Source organism: Microtus oregoni, unplaced genomic scaffold (assembly GCF_018167655.1).
Source record: "Microtus oregoni isolate MIOR12 unplaced genomic scaffold, Mior012 000032F_ref0000030, whole genome shotgun sequence".
Taxonomy (NCBI): domain Eukaryota; kingdom Metazoa; phylum Chordata; class Mammalia; order Rodentia; family Cricetidae; genus Microtus; species Microtus oregoni.
Window position 1 is genome coordinate 9,604,093 of NW_024543091.1, and position 21,887 is coordinate 9,625,979.

At 43.9% G+C, this 21,887-nt stretch overlaps 1 protein-coding gene across 1 annotated transcript in view; it reads right to left on the minus strand.

Annotated features, from left to right (window-relative positions):
- Positions 1-1,336: 1,336 nt before the first annotated feature.
- Gclc (glutamate-cysteine ligase catalytic subunit) overlaps positions 1,337-21,887 on the minus strand; it is a 43,101-nt gene continuing 22,550 nt past the window's right edge. Inside the window, exons 2-16 of the mRNA XM_041679794.1 lie at positions 20,082-20,194; positions 18,966-19,148; positions 15,438-15,551; positions 13,792-13,850; positions 13,569-13,702; positions 9,704-9,778; positions 9,232-9,348; positions 8,291-8,429; positions 7,756-7,868; positions 7,448-7,540; positions 7,055-7,159; positions 3,925-4,006; positions 3,741-3,844; positions 3,517-3,637; positions 1,337-2,647 (exon numbers count right to left, since the gene is read on the minus strand). Coding sequence (XP_041535728.1) covers positions 2,436-2,647; positions 3,517-3,637; positions 3,741-3,844; positions 3,925-4,006; positions 7,055-7,159; positions 7,448-7,540; positions 7,756-7,868; positions 8,291-8,429; positions 9,232-9,348; positions 9,704-9,778; positions 13,569-13,702; positions 13,792-13,850; positions 15,438-15,551; positions 18,966-19,148; positions 20,082-20,194 — 1,764 coding nt within the window. The 3' untranslated portion in view covers positions 1,337-2,435. The remainder of the gene's footprint in view (positions 2,648-3,516; positions 3,638-3,740; positions 3,845-3,924; positions 4,007-7,054; positions 7,160-7,447; positions 7,541-7,755; positions 7,869-8,290; positions 8,430-9,231; positions 9,349-9,703; positions 9,779-13,568; positions 13,703-13,791; positions 13,851-15,437; positions 15,552-18,965; positions 19,149-20,081; positions 20,195-21,887) is intronic.

The window sequence follows — 21,887 nt, forward strand, 5'->3', positions numbered from 1 at the left end:
GCCCAGAGGAAGGGAGAGCAAGGGAAAGCCCTTTGGGGCACGCGCTTCTGCACGTACCTCCCATATGTTTTTCCCTTTACTTGTAGCTAAAATTGATGAAAACCCAGCAATCAATAGGTGTTCTTGTTTTCCATTTCAACTTTTCAAAAGTGTAAACCATGTTCTCAAACTAAGCACACCCATTTTCCTTCTTAAATTATCACCTTAAACTGATCATGCTTGGGAATGTCCCTAAAGTATTTTTCTGAATGAAGTCCCTGAACAAAATCAAATCCCTTTTTGTGCTTCCTTTGCCTAATGCGAGCACTGTTTTGGGATAGCCCCCCTGCTATGTACATTGCCTCTTCTTCACGTCAGGGATGCTTTGGGATAGCCCTCCTGCTGTGTCCACTGCCTCTCCTTCATGTCAGGGATGCTTTGGGATAGCCCTCCTGCTGTGTCCACTGCCTCTCCACCATGTCTGGGCTCCACTTGTCTTAGTTCTGTACTCAAGGTGTGGACCAATAAAAACAACTCAGTCTATGTGAGGGCATGGAGTGTGGACTCAGATCCAGACAGGCTGAAAACAGCTTTGCAGGGCTTGTTAATTCTCTAGTCTAAGTGTTTCCAGTGTAGACTACATTTTCCAGGTCATCACTGGCCCAGCAGTATGAGAGTGGCTGAGATTAAAAGGAAAATTCATTTCCCAAGGCAAAGCAGTCTCTGTCACGTTCTACAGGGGTGTGTGTGTGGAAGCTAGCTACCAAGGGAGATCTGCCTGTCTTTATTACCGGTCCTCTTCTTAAAGAATTGGGGAGCTGCAATGATGAAATGACACCACACAATCAGGCCTAATTAAAAATCTTCCCATGATTTTAACAGTCCTAAGGAGGAAGAGGCAGGTGGATATCTGTGAGTTCAAGACCAGCCTGATCTACAGAGTGGGTAAAAAAATCAGTAGCCAGGTAACATAGTTAGAAACAAAACAACAAAAACTTAAAAACCCTTAAAACCACTCATACATGCACTAGTTTTTGAATATGAATTCCATTTTTTTTTTGTATGAGTGCTCTGTCTCCATGTATGCTTGCACACCAGAGGAGGGCATTAGATCCCATTACAGATGGTTGTGAGTCACCATGCAGTTGCTGGGAATTGAACTTGGGACCTCTGGAAGAACAGTCAGTGCTCTAAATCACGGACATTTCGTCAGCCCATGATTTCCATTCTTTTATTTTCTTATACCACAAACATTTTATTCTTTTTACAACCTGACTTACATAACAAAATTGTAGAGGGAAAAAAGGACTTTCTTTAAATTTCCAAAATAAATGAAATATATAGCCAATCCTAGTCCTTAAAGTTTTAAGCTGAAGCAGCTTTATTGCAATCTTTCAAAATTGGCATTACAGTGTAAATATTTATATCCATAAAGCTTGGCTTAATCTACAGTAGTTATTTCTGAAGTAGTTAAATTGAGTTAACAATGAAGAAGATAAAGCTAAAGCAATTTATAAAACAAATTATTTACAATTAAACATTTAGGGTCCTGATTCACAAAAATTAGTGCATTTCATGATTGATCTGAGTTTTACAGAGAAAGCAAGCAGAATGCAGAATACTCCTCAGGGAAATCTGGAATGACGGCTGTCAGAAGACAGCCTACCAGTGTGCTTACTGCAAAGCAGAGAAGGAGTAACAGAAACCTTGGCAGCTGCACTGATTCCACGGTCACAGTGACCAGACAATCGGTGGAGGTGGACGAGCAGACACAGCTTTGATAGAGCTGTTGGTGTGTACAGAAGGGAATGATTTCGCTTTTCAAAAACAAAATCACCCCCAATATTCTCTACACATGAACTCTGAGTCTGTATATTTTAGACAAATCCCAAAGGAGTTTCTTTTCTAAGAGCCGGCTGAGTTCAGTCCAGTGGTGAGAGCGTGGGACTGCTCTGGGAAAGACCAGCACGGGCAGGGTGCCTCACCCTCGGGCGTCAGTGCAATCCAGTGATTTTACGTACGCAGCAAAGGAGGCAACTCAAAAAACAGTTACAAGAAAGCATTTTTAAGTAAATTTCAGTGAATCAGGGCCCAGGTAGTATTAAAGGAAGATTTACAGTAAACATTTAAAACTCTGGAATGCAGGTATTATTGTACAATTACATTTACAAAACTGCCAAGACACTAGTTGCTCCAGAGTAAGGATTCAAAATGTACAAGCCAGTTCACTATGACTTTAGATACAATGTTATTAAAATACATTGTTAATCATAAAAATACTTTAGTATATACATGTACAAACTCAGGTTTACCTACTGAAGAAGCTGCTAGCACCGCTGGCCACTGGCACAGGAACACCACAGGCCATGGTGGTGTTGGCGGCATCCGACTGGGTCAGCAGTCAGTGCTGCAGCTGTCACTCGCTCGAGAGCAATGCACCTCTTCCTGCTGGATGTCTAGTTTGAAGACTCACTTTTGCCTCCACTGTACTTTGTTTTTCTAAATCCTGATCCAAGTAACTCTGGACATTCACATAATTCATTTGCAATTTGGTTACATTTCAAAACGAGGCTATAATTTATCTCATCCGTTATTATACTGTCTTGCTTGTAGTCAGGGTGGTTGGCGATGAACTCTCTCATCCATCTGGCAACTGTCATTAGTTCTCCTGAAAGAAAAAAATTAGGTGCTTTAAGAAGTGGGTATTTGATGACTCGCAAACACATGTCTCTAAAGTGAAGTCTGCATGACCTGAGAGTGTCACACACTAAGAGCTAAAAGGATGGCTTTCACCACATTCAAAAGATTGCTAATGGGGACAAACGGACGACTGCAGGACAGCAACAGGCATATACATCCCAGTTAGATAGATGCCACCCATTGGCTGACACCACCAGCTCTTAAGGGACTGAGGGTCAGTATTGTTTATAAGAGCTATGTTGTCCTTCTTGGCCAGTGGGCTATGTCTACAGATGATGCCTACAGGGTCCCTACAGTTAAGGAGCACATAGAATAAAAGGGAAGCCGTAGATAAAGTATTCTGGAGGTGATGTGCTCTTACAGATGACCTTTGTCAAGGTGGTGTTAGCACTCACACCGAGGTTTGCGTGAGCTGCTCCCCGCGTAAGTACTGGCAAGGCCAGTGAGGCACTGTAAATAGATCTCAGACTGACAAGGGTCCTCGGAAGGCTGCTGTGCAGCACGAACTGAGAGCTGCACACAAGCCAGCGGTGCAGGCTACTGGAGCTGTGGCTATTCAGTGACATGCAATACACATAGATGACACCAGACTGGCACCGCAGCCACCACACCTCATCGAAATACCACATTTAAAAATGTATCACTATTTCCTACAGGTAAGGGGGAAAACTCTCTCTCAATTTAAAACTGTGACCCTAGGATTTTAAGGTATATGCAACTGTAGAATTATCAAATGTTAAAAAAAAGAGCATGGCTAGAGTGTGACATACTGTTAAGCATGGTGAGTCAAGTACTGTAAAGAGTCAAGACAAAGCAAAGGGGAAAAATCTACTGTACCAGACGCTCTCTTCTTAATTAGCTTTAGGTAGTTCAGAATACTGCATCTGGTGTCCACATCTACTTCCATGTTTTCAAGATAGGAGTTCAGAATGGGGATGAGTCCAGGAAACACCCCTTCCTACAAGAAGAACACATTATAAACTCTGCCAGCTGGTGCTCATCGCATAAGCCCCGTCCAGACTGTATCTTCCCATTGATGACAAGCCCCGTCCAGGCCGTACCTTCCCGTTGATGATGGTGTCTATGCTCATGAGGGTGTACTCCTCTGCTGCTGGCTCAGAGCTGGTCTGGGCCTTGCTACACCCATCCACAACAGCATTGCCACCTGCCAACCAAGGGGAGCACAGAGGAGCTTCAGCTGCCTGTTCAGCATAAACCGACCCTAGAAACCCGAACACATGATACCTTTGCAAATGTCTTTCCTGAAATAGAACATCCCCTGCAAGACAGCATCCCGCTTCTGTGCCATTTTCATGTTTTCATCAACCTAATGGAGAAAGAGAATCAGGACTAAGTGAGAACAAGGACTTAGATGGAACAAGCAAGTGCCTTCATCACTTTGATGCTTCAGAAGAGAAGCTCACTTTACATAACACAAGTAGAAAATGCTCCTTCCTAAGGCTTACCAAGGTCTTGAGACATGGGAGGGCCTGAGATCTTGGTCTCAAGCCTGTGTTCTCCCCAAGCCTGCCTCACTTAAGTGAGCAAAGGGGCAGCAGGCTTCCTTCAGGTATACAGTATTGGCTCACCAAGGGCAAAGTCACCAATGCCATTTGCCTACCTGTTAACTCATTCGTGAATTCTTTGAAGACTTAAGTTATTCCTGTTACCTTTCTAAAAGGTCACTGTGTATCTCTTATTTCTAGCATTTCTCCTTGCTTTGGAAATGTTTTACAAACCAAGCCATACTAGAGTGTTGCAATTTGATACTTGTTTCTTCTTAAAAGCATTTTTACATGTATTTATCTTTCTGTGTGTCAGGAGACGGCTTGTGTGGGAGTCAGTTCTCTCCCACTACTACATGGGTCCTGGGAATCTATCTCAGGTCACCAGGCTTGGAGGCAAGAGCCTGTACCTGCACAGCCACCTCTGAGTCCTTTTCTGTCGCCCCTTATCTTTACTGCTTTCTCTTCTGTGGATTTCTCTTCACATTCCGTTCCTCGCTCTGCTTTTATAATGCTAATAAGTTTTCTTCCTTCTTTTTCTTGCTCTTGAGCCAGTCATTTGGAATTAACTTCAGTTTTAAACAAATGCTCTTTTCATATTTATTTATGTTTGACACAGGTTCTTGTTTATGGAGACAAGATTATTGAACTTGTTATCCTCCTGCCTCAGCTTCCCAAGTGCATTAGCCTATTCTGCCGCTGATGATTAATAGTGTTATATTTTTCTTATTCTTTGTGGTGGTAAAGAATCACTCACGCTGGGCAGTGGTGGCACACGCCTTTAATCCCGGCACTTGGGAGGCAGAGGCAGGTGGATCTCTGTGAGTTTGAGGTCAGCCCGGACTACAAGAGCTAGTTCCAAAACAGGCTCCAAAGCTACAGAGAAACCCTGTCTCAAAAAACCAAAATAGATGGATGGATGGATGGATAGATAGATAGATAGATAGATAGATAGATACAGTGCCCAGAGTCTAGAAGAGGGTGCTGGAACCCCCTCGACCCCAAATTAGAGTTACAGCTGATTATGACCATGTGGGTGCTGGGAACTAAACCTTGGTCTTCTGCAACAGCAGTTAGTGCTACTAACTGCTCAGCTATCTTTCCAGACCATTTTCTTTGTTTTGAAAGTATTATTCTCTCAGTGTCTAGCATTAGAATGCATTTGCTCAAAACTGAGTGTCCATGTAAACTCAAAATCTACACAATGGTATCCGATCCCCAGTGTGACAGGATTAGAATCCTGGGCACCTTTGGCCTTCTGAATGAGAACAGAGCCCTTATTCAAGACCTCAGACTGCAGCGGAGTGTAAGTGAATTGTAGAGTCCCAGCTTCCCATGCCCGAAGTCCTAAGTTCCTCTCTACCACTAAACAAAACCAACACTGAAGGAGGGAAACCATAAACAAAGGAGAGATCTCTCAAAGCTAGCCAGGCGCCTCTGTCATCTGTGCACACAGGGAGAATGTAATCCAGTAATGAGAAAGTGGCCCTTGCCACACAGCATCTCTTCGCCCGCTCCACATACACAGAATGCTAGTTGGTTTTTTATGTCAAGTTGATAGAAGATAGGGTCATCTTGGAAGAGGCAACCTCAACTGATGAACTGCCTCTATCAGACTGGACTGTTGGCAACACTGAGGGGTATTTTCTTGGTGCCGACTGATGTGGGAGAAGGGACAATCCCATCATGGTGGTGCTACTCCTGGACAGGTGATCATGGGTTGTATAGAAAAGCAGGATGCTAAGCAACTAAGCCTTTAGCACCTGCCCTGACTTCCCGCATGAGTTAGGACCTGGAATCCTAAGATAAAATAAACCTGCTCTACGTTGCTGTTGTTCATTGTGTTCTCCACAGTCACAGAAAACAAACTAGGTCACACACTAAATTAAACAACAGGGAGAACTCATTTGGATGGGAAGGGAGCTCAGACATTGCTCTTTCAATCTCTCTGGCAAGAAGTAATGTCACCCTTTCTCCCTTGCAGGTGTCCTCACCATCTCTCCTGTTCAGGACATTTCAGTGGAGAAATAAAATTCCTAGATTTGGGTGCTGAAGTTAACTGCTTCACTAGGACTGTCAAGTGAAAATGCTGAACCTTCTCAAGGATATTTTTTCTTAGCTTTCTGCCAGCTTTAGGACAGCTAGTCATGTTCAGGAACAGAAGCCTGGATGAGTAACGCACAAGGACCTTTCTTTGGGTGGATCTGATGTAGTCAGCACACACCCATGGGCAATGCGCTTCTGAATTCCTATTTGCTCTGACAAAGCCCCTCTGATTCTTCTATGGCCTGACTCCTTGGCAGCAGTCCACAGCAGCAGAGCCTCCACTCTACTTAACAGTCTTTCCCATCCATTATTATGTCAAGAAGAACTCATGGCCTGGACCACCTTAACGACTGCCTCAGACCACACACAAAAGCTTTGTGGCCTCTGAGCAAGGGCAGGCTCAAAAACTCTACTGGCCAACTTCCTCCAGGAAGCCTCTTCTCTGGTCTTCCTGGGGTGAGATTTATAACTCTTAATTTGGTAATCTAAATCACATCCTCCATAAACATCCCAAGTTTGGTTGCACTGAGACCTTTGCCTGAATTCTATCGGTAATCCTCCAATCATCCTAATTTTGACATCGTAGACCAAACAGACTTTTAGGGGGTGGCACTAGTTTGTGGGACCATCTCCAGCCATTGTCTTTAAACAAAGCCTCGAGAGATAAATTTGGTCCTAGGGGGAAAAGCAGAGACAAAGCAGAGACAGTTTATCCTGATAGGTAAGAAAACTCTATGTAACGTCAGGCTGGAACTGCACAATGCACACAGTAAGTAAACACCTCTGCACTGTCTATGCTCATGGCTCTAACCACCCATCATTACCTTGGACAGTGGGATGAGGAAATCCAGTTTGTATGAGAGGATCACCCTGGTGAGCAGAACCACAAACACCACATAGGCCGAGTTCTCAAAGTCTGTTAACTGCACCTGTGGTGAAGACCAGACCGTTAGGGATCGACTGCCTGCCCCAGCTTCCCCTTCCCTAGCCCTCCAGACTGCATTATTCCTGAGCACTTTCATCATCCCCCTTTGAGGCTGGAGCCCTCTCTCCAGGTCCACGCTCTGATAACAGCTCCCAGTGGCTTTTGGAGTTGCTATTCATAGGCACATTTGGATTCCTACTGCTTTCGAATGAACTCAGAGCCCTCTGAGGAGAACATTAGGCGGGTGGGGAGTGGTCAGAAGGGAGCTTCTGAGTGGAAGCACGTGTCTCACCTCCATGGGTCTGAACTCTACTCTCCATCCAATATCTGAGTTTGGAGGAGGAGGCTTAAATCTCATTGTCTGCCAGTTTGTGGATTGAATATTCTATAACAAAAAGAAATAGAACAAAATCAACTTTCTACACATTCAGAACACAGATGACGTGTATTTAATGAGGGACGAAGACTGTTTACTGTCTATCTATACCTAATACCTCCCAATTTACAAATACGAGAAAGTTACAACTTTGGGACTTTGTTGAGTGTGACCTGTTAGAAAACAAAAGTTTGTGAAGTGAAATTCATTTGAATGGGAGATACCTCAAAATGGTCAGACTCGTTGGCATCATCCAGGTGTATTTTCTCTTCAAAAAGGGTGAGTGGGTCTCTAATAAAGAGATGAGCAACATGCTGTGCCAAAAGATGATCAAGGCCTGCAAAGACAGATCGTAGGGACTAACTGCAAAGGGAAGGCACCTGTACAATTTCTAAGTCCACAGACTGAAGACAGGGTGTCTAGACGTAGGAAGTGGCTGGGTGGTTCAGTGTTCTCACCTTGCCCAGGATTTTATCCTATGGACACTGGGGAAGAGTCGGAGTTTACTCACTCCTCACACAATGCCTGCTGGGCACTGGTGTGGACCTAGATACAGAGCTCCAAAAAGTTCCTTTTGCTAAAAGTCAAGAAGATCTCACAAGTATTTGGAACTTGAAACTTTAGGAACAAGCAGCCTCATAAGAAAAGTTAGAGACTTCACACTAAAAACAGAAACCAGACCAGGAGTCAGCAAAAGTTCAAAGCGCTTTCAAGAACAAAAGGTGCACATATGATTGGGTTAGCAGGAGGGCTGCTCACCTTCCCGCAGGAGCTGCTCATAGATCTCTTGATCGATGGTCAGGTCAATGTCATTGTATTTCTCCCCACACTTAGATAGGTAGCTATCTATGGAATCATACCGAGATTTACTAATCCTAAAGCGATTGTTCTTCAGGGGCTAAAACAGAAGACATGGTCTAAAATTAACACCCAGGAATTCAATAGAAGCACATTTGCCTGGTGACCTGTGTTCAACCCTTAGAACTTATGGTGGAGAAAATGACTTACAATGTTGTTCTCTGACTTCTCTATACACAAGCTGAGGAACACCTGCACTCCCCAACGCTTTCTCTTTCACACACAATAATAAAATTGTAAGCTTGTTTTTATTTATAAAGTATGTTCAACAATTTGTGGGTGATTATGACAGGAGCAGAGCAGAAAAGCCCTTAGTGGAGACATCCTTTGTGGAAACCTCTAAGAACACTGATGTCCAGTCAGGCTCTTGTCCTAGAGAGTCTCATCTACGATGAACCTGGGCGCCTGGCTCTCCATGGCTATGGTGACACACACTCTGGAGTGTGACGAGAAATGCTAACAGTGCTGATCTGTCCTGACGGGGCACAGCCATCTGACAACAGCGCCTCCTAACAGACTCCACTGGACATACAGCACTCGCGCAGTGCCAGGACTTTCTGGTAAAACAGCCGTCAGTGTGACTTCTACCACTATTTTTAAAAGAAGCAACAACTAATACAGATTTCAAGCAAGGATAAAAACTGCCTCCCTCCCCAAACTAACCACCCACCTTTCTCCTCACATACCCACTTAAAACAAAGCCAGGCTCACCACCTGTATTCTCTTCCCTTATGTGAACACCCAGAGGGTAAACATCTAAGAGAGGCTTCAAAATGCAAGTATGTGCAATATGCACACATTACCTGCGTGATGCAAAAGATTAAGGAGAAAAACATTCCTACCTCCAGGCCTCTCTCCTCCCGTGTTCTATCATCTACAGATGCAGAAATCACTCCCCAGCGACAATCAATGTCTGACACGTAGCCTCGGTAAAATGGAGACGCAGCACTCAAAGCCATCTAAAAACACAAGTGAGCAAATGCAGGTCACAGTGCTGCACACACGGGGAGGCTCCCACCCGTTCATCAGCCCATGCAGTCCTTGAGGCTCTACTGGTAGCTCCCAGCTGCTGTTTCATAAACAGAATTTACAAAGAAGGACTCCAAGGCTTTACTTATTATTGGATCTTCTCTTTTGCAACATGGGGACATACTTAGCACAGGGAGAAAGGATGTTCATACTCAAACTTAGTATTATCATAAATACCAATAGCTTGACTCCTCAGTTCTCTATGTGTTATTAGTTCATTAAATAGCACCTGTGGTCTTATTTTCTTCACAGATATGTTTAAAGGAAGACATACATTCTACTTACAACAATTGGGCAGATAGTGGCCAGCTGATCATAAAGGTATCTGGCTTCAGATATGCTGCAGGCTTGGAATGTCACCTGTTTAAGAATAAAAATGATTAAAATGACAACATAAATTCATCGTCAGACCCCATAAGAAGTCAGTCTGAGAAGAAGGGGTCACAGATAAGAAGGCTTTAGAGATGAGCTTTGTTTAGAAGTTGTCTTGGGCTGGGCATGGTGGCGCACACCTTTAAACCCAGCACTCAGACAGAGGCAGGCGGATCTCTGTGCGTTCGATACCAGTTTGGTCTACAGAGTGACTTCTAGAACAGTTAGGGCTGTTACATAGAGAAATCCTGTCTTGAAAACAAAAACAACAAAAAGTTGTTTGGCCTGATGCAGAAAATAATTTATGTGCTTACCCCTTGAAAGAGCAGTCTCAGCTCTGATGGTTTAACTCTATATTTTAACTATCCCTTCTTTTTTTTTTAAATTTATTTATTTATTAAGGATTTCTGCCTCGTCCCCACAACCGCTTCCCATTTCCCTCCCCCTCCCCCGATTAAGTCCCCCCCCCCCCTCATCTGCTCGAAGAGCAATCAGGGTTCCCTGACCTGTGGGAAGCCCAAGGACTGCCCACCTCTATCCAGGTCTCGTAAGGTGAGCATTCAAACTGCCTAGGCTCCCACAAAGCCAGTACGTGCAGTAGGATCAAAAACCCACTGCAATTGTTCTTGAATTCTCAGTATTCCTCATTGTCCGCTATGTTCAGCTAGTCCGGATTTATCCCATGCTTTTTCAGACCTAGGCCAGCTGGCCTTGGTGAGATCCCAATAGAACATCCCCATTGTCTTAGTGTGTGGGTGCACCCCTCGTGGTCCTGAGTTCCTTGCTCGTGCTCCGTCTCCTTCTGCTCCTGATTTGGACCTTGAGATTTCTGTCGGCTAACTATCCCTTCTGACATCAAACAAGCTCCATGGGGACACACCTACTGAACCACATGGGCAACTGGCTACTGAAACAAGTGTTTAAATGGCCGGTGTCCTGATCTTCCTGAGGGTTCCATGTTAGTGCTAGCGTGAATGGCACACGTCAGTTACAAGCACCGACACCTCCCTAGCCCCCGCAGATCAAGACAATGGGAAGCAATGCTGTAGCCATCAAGGAAAATGGGTTTCAAAGGCCACAGTAAAAATTGAGGAGGGCTGAAGATGAGGTTACTGACAAGCAAGGCAAGGTAGCTCCACCAGTGACATGGGACTTAGAAACCAACTTGTGAGGTCAGGGATATAGACCAGTGAGATGCTTGCCTTGTTAGCACTCGGACCTGAGTTTGATCACTTGAACCTCCAAAATTTGGCATGTGTTTATAGTCTTGGAGCTGGGGCAACAAAGACAGGTAGATCCCTAAGGCTTACTGGCTCTAGGCCAATGAGTGAGTGACCTTTGTGGATAGCTCTTGAGGAATGACACCTGAGGTTGGTCTCTGTCTATGCACACAAGGAAGGAAGTAAGCAAACATGCACACACACATGCATGCACTTTATGTGTAGTAAGGACTCCATGTGGAATGGGAAGACTGGATAAGCAAAGCATGGTTTATTGACTGTGGTCTTTCTTATCACTTAAGGCTGAGCTATAGGACTTAGTCTTGCCATTTTAAATCCCAAGCATGTGGGGCAGTGTCTGCCACCCACTTACTAAATTTACAGAGGGTCATGAAGGTGAGAGGATAATAAAGACAGGAACGTGGGGGAAAGGTATGCAGAGCTACTTTAAAAACCTCTGAGATTTAAAAGATCCAAGTGTTTCCAGGTGTTGTGATGGTTCTGTTGGGCTTGTGTTTCTTAGTTGGTCTAGTTCCTTTCTGGGACTTCTGTGTTTGCTACTGTGTGTTACTATCTTTGGTTTGCAGATAATGTAATGAACATTTTCCCTGAATGATTTGACTGACTTTTCTCAGGTAGCCTGGGAAACAGCAGTAGATAGTAGATACATCCTAGAAAGTCAGGATTAGAAAAATCTAAGAAAAACAGCAACTGAAATTTGAAAATTCCATTCCTAACGTCTCAGTTACATGAAGTAGATTCCCTGACCACCCCCCTGGCTTTGGAGCTGAAGCAGTGCGGAACATCGCTGGAGGTGCTGCCTCAGTGGAGAAGCAAAACCAAGGCGCTGACACCTCAGCAGAGGCACAACACAGCAAGCTCTTGCTTTTGCTTTCCTCTTAAAGGATCACATGGGAGGAAATGTTATCATGACACCGACAAGAGGCACAGGAGGAACTATAAATACACAGATGTTAGAAACCGAATCTACAGTTTACCTAGAATTCAGTTTTGAAGCCACATAATTTTCTTAAGTGGAAAAAAACCAACAAACTCATAGCAGGTCATGACCTTTTTATTTATTAAATGGCTCTCAAAAAGTCCAAAGACTGAAGATTTACTTTCTTTGTAAATCTCATTACGGAGCCCAGGATGCCCTGAACTTACAGCCCTTCTGCAGTGGGGTTACACACAGGCAAGCACCACTAGCCCTCGGCAAGCTCAATAATCTGAAGCTGTTTCGTTTTGTTCAGTTAAGTCTTCCATTAACTAAAAAAATTCCCATCCTTTTTGGGGTGCTTTCTGTTCTAGTCAGGAACGTTTGTGGCTGTTTGTGAACTCATCTCATTTATTACACATTTTAATTATCTGTGACTATAACTTTTTAAAGTGGAATGTTATGGGGAATATTAAATTCACGCCTTAAATAGAATAGAGAACTGTGTCTTCTTCACACACAGAAATGTCCCTCTGGAATTGTGTTTCAGTAACTTGCTTCCCTGGTTCAGTATTAAACAAGGCTGGGTTCCCAGAGCACTCATGGAATACTAAAGCCAGGTATTAAGTACTAGAGTTTAATGGTCCATTCTAGAAATGTTTGTATTTAAGATGGGAAGTAGATAATGCAGTTAAGTCAGCCTCTTTTTAAATGAAGTGCGACCATTTCTAAGGGAAGGGACTGACCTCTGTTTGGAAGCCACATATCCAATCTTACCTAAATAAGTGGAGGAAACAAAATGCCTTGTCCTTTATCATGTTATAGAAACAGCATGGGAAAGTCTGACTTGGGTAGTCAATCTGGATTTCATCTGTAGTTTTAAAAACAACAGTTTGGAAGCTTATGTGACAAACATGTGTGTACCTGCAGCCTTGAGAAGAATGCTGAGGCTATGGTCCAGTTTAATAAAATGAGCCAAAGAAAGCATGGAGGAAGTTGAATGACTAAGGCGGGGCAGAGTCACCAAGCAACATGGGCCTGCCTGCATGGGAGTGGGAGCTCTGCATTCCCCATTCCAGCTGTGGGCACAACCACTGCCAAGGGCTATCAGTTACCTGACTAGACCCAAATGTTAATTAAGTGAACAGAGAAGTGTTGTTGTATCTCCTGTGTAACTTTGCCAGGAGCAAGGCAAAAGGCTGTTAAGTATTTATTCCCTTTAAACAATGAGGTGACTGTACAAACATAGACATTTATATGCCAAAGAACTTTTCCTTTGGGTCACAAAAATCACTGGGTTCTCCCACCAGAGGTCATTTTCAGAGGTAACGCCTTGTCTAATATCCTCAAAGGCTCTCACTAGGTGGCAGTAAAAATCAGGCTTTTAGAAAGAGAATTCACAAGTACTTTGCATTTAAGTTCACTAACAACCACACATCTTTGTGGTGAATTCTTAAATTCTTAGTCAAAAGACAGTTATAAATAATGTTACGAAAATAGTCTCATTTCAGAAAAGCTATCTTTGAATCTGATTAAAGGGTGATTTTTAAATAAGAAACATGCATAGTTAGTAAAAAGAAAGGAAGAGAACACTTAGCCTCTACAGTAATGGAAGCAATACCTGAAGACAGCAATTGCCCATCCCAAATCCCATGGCATCCATGTAAATATGGTCTGGCTTAGAAGCCTTTGCTGCCTCCTCATCTTCAGGAAATGTTTCTACAAATGGAGATGGTGTGTTCTTGTCTTTAAATACTGTATTAAAAGTTAATTAAAAAGAAGAAGAAACAGTTGAGAATCAAGGACAACTTCAACAGGCTGCACCACCCCACAGCCAGACTTACTTGGCACGTTGATAACGACCTTTTCTCCTCTCCTATGCCGGATGTTTCTTGTTAGGGTACTAAAACCGACAAACAAAAGAAGAGGTCACCCAAGACTGCCATATTATAGAGTTTGAGAACATTAAAAGGAATGGAACTGAATCTGACTTCAAACTAAAATGCCAAGACAGCCATGTAGCATGCGGCTCTAGAGTTTCCTAGCAGAGACCTGGCACCCGCAGCTCTGGGTGGTACCATCTCCCCTGCTCATCTAGTGCTAACCCGAGGTCCAGTTCAGGTGTTCAAGGCCAGCCACAGTCTGGTGAATTCTAACACTTCCCATAGAAAATACAATGATTTTACTCAAATTTAAGAACTTAGGTTTTGGTATTAAGGTTTTGGTATCATTGAAGTCTAAATCCTTTACCTGCCTCAGTTCCCCAATTCCGCAGCACTAACCTGATTCCCAGCTGATGCACACAATAACCACTGAGCACTTGCCATGACTAGTTCTAATTCAACCACGATTTTAACAGCATAAAGAAAGGAAAAATTGCCGCTGATTTTTTTAAACTGATTACAAATTGCAATAACACTTGACACAGATTAAAATAAATTTACACAGGCTAAAAAAATTATAAAACTAGGTTCGCTCCATTTTTATGTTAGTCTGACTACTAGAAGATTAGTTTAAACACTTCATCTGCTCTGAGGCCCGCTTCCCTCAGTGGTCAGGACACAGCTGGAGGACTTCCTGTGCTCTCCTTTCCTGTGAGCAACTCTGGAGCCAGCACTGCATAACTACCACAGTCCATCTTTTCTTGGAGTTCAGTATTTTTCTCTTTAAACACATGAAAATGTTTCAAGGAAACTGTATTTATAAATCTTTGTCTAGCTAGGCATGGTGGTACATGCCTTTATCCCAGCACTAGAGAGGCAGAGGCCGGGAAACTATGAATTTGAGATCAGCCTACTCTACACAACGAGTTCCAGGATAGCCAAGGCATATGTAGCTAGACCCTGTTTCAACAAAACCCAGCAGAACAAATAAATAAATCTTTGTCTACCCTTACAAAGATTTTAAATGTGAAATAGGTGGGGGCCTCTGAAAGCAAAGACTTTGAATGTGACAGATGTGGGGCCTGTGAAAAGAATAACCTAGAATTCCTAGTGTCCCCACACTGGGTCAGGAGCATAGGTTAGCCCATAGGTAGAAAGCAAAGATCTTGCTGGTGCAGGATCTAAAGCAACTTAAAAGCTGAAAATTAAACTATAAACTACAGACCTAGAGAACACAAGGAGAAGGCCTATGCTCTAAGAGGTGCTGTCCACATCTGACCTTGTCATGGCACCCAGAGTAATACAGAGCGATGGCAGATCCCGGTGGGAAAGGAACAGGTAAAGGAAACCTCCCAATACACGTGCTTGCAGAATTAGGACTGAAAACTACCTGTAAATTAAAGGGAAGAAAAGGAGCCAAGGACTTTAAGGATGACTTAGAAACGGGCAAAGCAAACCTGGATGCAGTTAGTGAAATAGTTTTGGGCTCCTGTGGACATGAGCAGATGTGTGTCTGCTGTCTCCTCTGAATCCAGTACGTGCTTAAGAGGAATTCCCAGACCAAATATTGTATACCAGAAGGCAGAGTCTGTCTGAGCTACACTCACCCAAAGCGGGGGTGTTTGTTTATGGCTTCATCTGGAAAGAAGAGAGACTTGGATGCGCCTTCTTCCTCTGGGTTGGGTTTGTATTCAGGCAGTGTGAATCCAGGGCAGCCTAGTCTGCAACCAATTGAGAAAGGAAGAGATGAGAAATGGCTTCAGAATCAATTAGCTATAGTATCACCATAATTTGCAATGGCTAAAAACATCTAATTTCTAGGGTTGGAGAGATGGTTCAGTGGTTAAGAGCACTGGCTGCTATTACAGAGTTCCTGAGTTCAATTCCCTGCACCCACATAGCAGCTCACAACTGTCTGTAACTCTAGATCCAGGGGATCCAACATCCTCTTACAGACACAGGTGGCAAAACACCAATGCACATATAAATAAATCATTAGGAAAAAAAACCCCAAACATCTAATTTCTATTACTCCTCACTCTGGAGGACCTAGCAGTGCTCCCAACAATGAAAACACTGAGAATACTGATCCCTTTGGGGTCTTTTTTTCTTCTTGTATTGCCTTGTATTGTGATCTCATTTGCTTATCCCAGCTGATTTTGACTTTATCAGCCTCCGCTCAGCATCCAGAAACATTTACTCAGCTTTCCCCAGAACGAATCCCTTGGTCACATGCTGTTATGAGGTAAAACATTGCTTTGGAAATGTTTTTCACTAGCTACAAATGCTCACATTACCTTCAACCTATCTCCTACATTGCTCCAGTCTCCTGGTGATTCTGGACCAGCTTTCCTGATTATTGCCTCTGCAGATCTCAGGAATCCCTCGAGGTTAAACAGTGTCTCTAGTAGCCCCAATTTACAGCAGAGTGCCCTCTGATGTCCAAGATCCAACCTTATTGTCTAATTTAACCTCAAGAAGACCTCACTTGCGGTAAGGCAGTCCTTCCAAGTTAGTGAATGCAAAACAAAGCAGGCTCTTAGCAGACGACTGGCCCAAACCTTCTGTAAGGACAGTCCAGTGCCTGCAGGCTGCCCATCAGCCTACAAACAACTGAAGCTGTGGCCCTCATCTGGAAAACAGTTCCTAGCAGCAAGGCCTCCTGGGCATTCACACAGAAAATGTGCATCTTTTCTGAGTCTGTGAACTTAAAAAAGTCCTGTAGGAGAGTGACAGACATTAGCCTGGGGGAATCCCAGCTAGACAGACCCTAAAGTCAGAATCCATACTTTGACATCACAGTGCCACCTGTAGCACTCATTTGTTCTGCCCAGCAGAGCGTGCTGCAGTGATGGAGAGCCTGTCAGCCATGCAGTCCAAACAACGGCGAGAACCTCAAGTGAGGCGAGACTGACTAGATGCTGGATTTTCACTGCATATAAAGTTAATTCGAATTCAGTTTTGCACTGTCCCAGACTACAGAGCTGTGCCTCTTCTTAGAGAAAAACCACACTGTTCATACTTCACACACCACTTCCTCCTCAACCCCACGATACAGCAAAACCTCATCATCTGCTGCACAGGGATTGGTTTTAAGATTTGTTTTTATTATTTTTAATTATGTGTGTGTTTGTGGGTATGTGCATGTCTGCGCACCTGCCCTTGGAGGCAGCAGGCATAGGAGCTCTTGGAGCTGGAGTTACAGGCAGGTGTGAGCACCCAATGTGGGTGCTGGGAATTGAACTCATGTCCTGTGCAAGAGCAGTCTGCACCCTCAACCACTGAGTCATCTTTCCAGCCCCTACAAGGAAGTTTTGAAGAACTAAATCAGTACTAATTATTATTATTATTTCATTTACAAGTCAACAAATTTCCAGGCCAGTACACAGAACTTGGATTTTTTTTTTTTAAGAATTACAGACTTTTTGATGGACCCTATTTCTGTTTCCATTCATTATAGTGGAAGAAGTCACTATAAACTTTTTCTCCAGAGAGCAACTATCCCATACAGAACCATTAACTGCTCTTAGAGTAACAAAGTTCCCCGCCCCGCCAATCACCTGTACCTCAGCCTCCGGGTCACAACAGCTAACTTGCTTTTCTCCACCTTCTCACCAGTCCTGCCTGTGTGACTCCTCTTCCCCAGAACAGGCCTTTGCTCCCTCCCCTATCAAGTGACTCCTAGAGTTTTAGACACTGCTCAATCATTTTCCCTTGGCGAGGCCTTCCTGCACCCCAGAATCCACCACATAGCCACAGCCACACCCCACAGCACTCCCTAATTCTATCATACAGATTGCATATTTATATAATGGGTATTTGATTAATCTCTGCTATGCCCTCAGCTCTGCAGAGCAAAGTCTGCCTGGATCTGAGACAGAACAGGCTCCTGCATCTCTAAGTGTCTGAAGACTGACTTTAGGTTTTGAACTCCCGTATGGAGGTACTACACAAGGAGCTTAGCAACCATAACGCCTACTGAAAATAAGTCCTAAGATTGATGGCACGATGCTGAAAGCTCGCACGCTTAGGAAAAAAACATCAGAATCGTATGCTGGTTTTGTTGCTGCTGTTGCTATTTGGCTTTTTGTTTTGTTTTTTGAGACAGGGTTTCCTAGCTGACCTGGAACTAGCTCTTATAGACCAGGTTGGCCTCAAACTCAGAGATCTGCCTGCCTCTGTCTCCCGAGTCCTGGGATTAAAAGTGTGCTCCAGCACAGCTTGGCTACTAATGTGGTGTTTTAAGGTTATGAACAGTCACCCCCATAGAGAAGGTTTGTGAGTAGAACTCCCATCTCACCTAGCGGCACTCTATTTAATATTGGACATTCGTGCACCCCTTTCTAATCTTCACTGTTTATTTACGGGTATTTACTGTCCTAACTAGATTTGTCGACAAACCCTGAGCTTACAGCACCACACAAATGTGACTCAGCTTGTTCAGTTGGTATCTGGCAAGAGCACACCAGGAACAAAGTGCCCAAGGAGCTCGGTGCTGCCCCACACCCTGATCTCACCTTATCTGTGCTAGATTATCTGCCGGATTGTGAAAGCATGCTCCCTCCCCAGTGTTCAAAGGCATTCTGGGGGTTGGGAGCCATGGCTCAGAGTCAGTTGGAGGGCAGATGCTATGCTCCTCTGAGAATGTGAGCAAGCGCAACTGCTACAGTCTAATGAGAGGAGCCCCAGGGCTTGGCTCTTCCCCAGTAGGCCAAAGTCTCGGTCTCCCCACACTGCCAACCGGCCACCAGTCACAGGGTCTCTCCAGGGCAGTCCACACGTGCGTTCTCACCAGTGCACAGGCACCACCCACCAACTGAAGATGCTGTGCAATACTGTAGCAGCCTTAATGTGAGAGTCTACCAAATGTCAGCCCATGGGCCCCACATGCTGCAGGTTAGCTGTGAAGGTGGTAGCATAAGACTGTAAACTCACTTAAAACATGAGACGTGTGTGTGCGTGCGTGTTACGTGTGTGTGACAGACTTTATGTCTTGACGTGAACTTTGAAAATGACAGTGCTGCACGGTACAAGGTACAAACTGTCTTTAAGTGTGAGAATTGTAAAGGAAATGCCAGGTCTTCATAGTCTCTAGTCTGACACTTCTGTTCTAACACGTTGATGCAGAAACTAACCTGGGGAAAGAAGTTATCGTGCAAAGAGCCTGGTTTTCCCCTAGCACAGAAGTGGCCTCCTTCCGGCGTTTCCTCATGTTGTCCTCCACTGTGTTGAACTCGGACATGGTTCCTCCATAGGGCTGTCCAGGTGTCCCTTCGATCATGTAACTTCCATACTCCGGTCTCCAGAGGGTTGGGTGGCTGGAGAGAAGTCATTTTAGTTTCAGTTTGTCATTTACTGTGGTCCATTTACTTCAGAATTTTTAAAAGTTGTATTAAAATTTTTAAAGCTATTAGGTACAATTGAATAAAAGGCTTATTAAAAGTTGTAAATTTTCTATAGCTTTTCAAATACTTAAGGTTGCTAAGTGTTGAGTTTAAAATATTTTTAAGTAACTCAAAATGCACACAGGTATTCTGTCCAGGATGAAGTCAGCCTGCGTTATAGGCTTCCAGCTCTATGTCAGGATCCTCCAATGCAGCTTCCCAAAACAACCAAATAGAAACTCAACTAGAGAGTAGGTGGCCTTGGCCCCTCTCTACTCCCACGTAAAGAAATATTTAATCAGAAAAAATAAATTGTTGAGTGTGGCGGTGCACACCTTTAATCCCAGCACTCGGGAGGCTGAGGCAGGAGGATCTTTGTGAGTTGAAGGCCAGCCTGGTCTACAGAATGAGCTCTGGAACAGCTAGTGCTACACAGAGAGGAGGAAGAAGGAAAGGGGGGAGGATGAGGGGGAGGGGAAGGACGAGAAGAGGAAAAAAACTGTCTTTAGTTGTCTGAACTGTGGATCTCCATTCTATCTCAGAAATGTGTCTTGAAGAACAAACAAGCCTCCCACATTGGAGCTAACTGTGCTCGGTGTTCTGAGTTCCCCTGAGGTAACTACTGTTAACCACACTTTATAGTCATGAGAAGACTGAGGCACTGAGAGGTCAGGTGACTTGTTCAAGGCTACTCATCAACTGAGCAGATGAACCAAAGTTAGAAACCATAACTTGGGACCCAAACCTACACTCTTAACCTCTGTCATCTTGCCTTCTCGAAATCTGAGAAAAGATCCTAGGTTACTAGATCTTAGTTACTCTAAAGGCTCCAGAACCACTAGGCTGAGTCTCAAGCCATCAGCTTACTTGGGGTTTGTCCTTTCCCCCTTCTCCTGTAGAGTTTCAAGAACATCTTCTCCAGACAGCACAAGCTGGACTTTTCTATTTTCATGATCAAAGGACACCAACATGTATTCCACCTGCAGAAAGTAATAAAGGCAACAGATTAATGCTTTTCCAGACATGAACTCAACATGACCTTCAGAAACAGAGCAAGTGCATGCCTTTAATCTTAGAACTCGGGATGCAGCAGCAGAAGGATCTCTGAGTAGTGAGTTAGAGGCCAGCCTGGTCTACAGCCTAAGTTCCAGAACAGCCAGGGTGGTTTTGAGACAGAGAAACCCTGTCTCAAAAAAATAAACAGAGCAGGGAACAGGGAAATGTGATGGTTGTAAAGGAGTCACAGAAACTGGGAATGGTCACACCTGCTCACACTATATAAGTCCTTTGTGTGGTATGAAAACCTACAGGTCATGGGAGGACAAGAACTCATTCTTCAGCCTCTTTCCCCGTTCTAGTCCATATCCCACAGAAAGGTCAAGATGTCCATTTAGACAAGTGTTACTTAGAGGAAAAGCCTTCAGAGTCGAGATGCTGAGAAATGCATTTGTAAAAAACCATTCTAATGCTCATTTCCTGAACTGTTTTAAGAAAGAGGCTCTCCAGATATTTGAGTCAAGATAAATTACAGTCCCTGGTAGATTCTTCTACAATCCTCCAATTCCCCATTCTCCTTCAATGTAAAGATATTATTTTAGAGGCTCCAACAATTTAGTTTTGGTATGGTACAAGTAATTTAAGACAACTTCCTTGATCTGGAATGCAGTACCATTTATAATGCAGCACACACTGGTGCATGTATTACACCTGACAGAATCCTAACGAGAGAGAGAGAGAGAGAGAGAGAGAGAGAGAGAGAGAGAGAGAGAAATCATAGGTCAATACCAAAGACAGACTTCTGTGGACAGAGTAAAACTTGAGCTTGCTTTTGTTTTCTCTGAGATGGCATGCTTTAAAACAATGAGAGCTGGTGTGGAAATTTAGATGATGAATCACTATCTGTGAATGAAGTAAAATACCCACGTTCACATGCAAACAAGAAGTTGTAGAGCTGAGTCATTCAACCAAATGATAAGCTGACTCTTCGGAAGCAGCTCTAGAGATCATGTTGTGACCCACAAGACAAACCAGCCCCAGATATATCTATCTGGCTGGGCTTATTTTTATTAAAGAAAGGTGGGGAGCAAAAAAGGTAGGTGAGAGTGTATCTACTTTCCTTTCTCTATGTTTTGCAAAAAAAAAAAAAATGCAGAATCCCAACCTTAAACCTACCCAGGAGCCAGACTGCAGCCTGTCTGCTCCCTTCTGAGTGGAATTGATATCAGTCCAGTACCTCATCTTTCAGTTGTGTGGATTTAGCTCAGTATTGATGGGTTTGCTGTTAATTGTCTTGTTTTTAGACAGGGTCTCACTTAGTTGCCCAGGCTGGCCTTTGAACTCACTGTGCAGCCAAAGCTGGCATCAAACTCACAATGTTCTTGCCCTGGCCTCCCTAGTACAGAGGAGTACAGATATTTGCCACCATACCAGGTAGAAGCAATCATTTTGAAGAGGCTCTTGTTTTTCAGTTAAAACATACAGAGGGATGAACATTTATAACCACAGGAAATGGTATGACAGTTTAACATACAAAAGAAAACTAGCCAACCAACCAAGTGAAACACTTGCAATTATTCATATTACTAGCTGAAGTAATAAGAGCGGCGGCGGGGCTGCGTCCCCAACACCCCAGCCGCCTGCCCAGCTAGCTTTTGCCCCGAAATAATTACACGG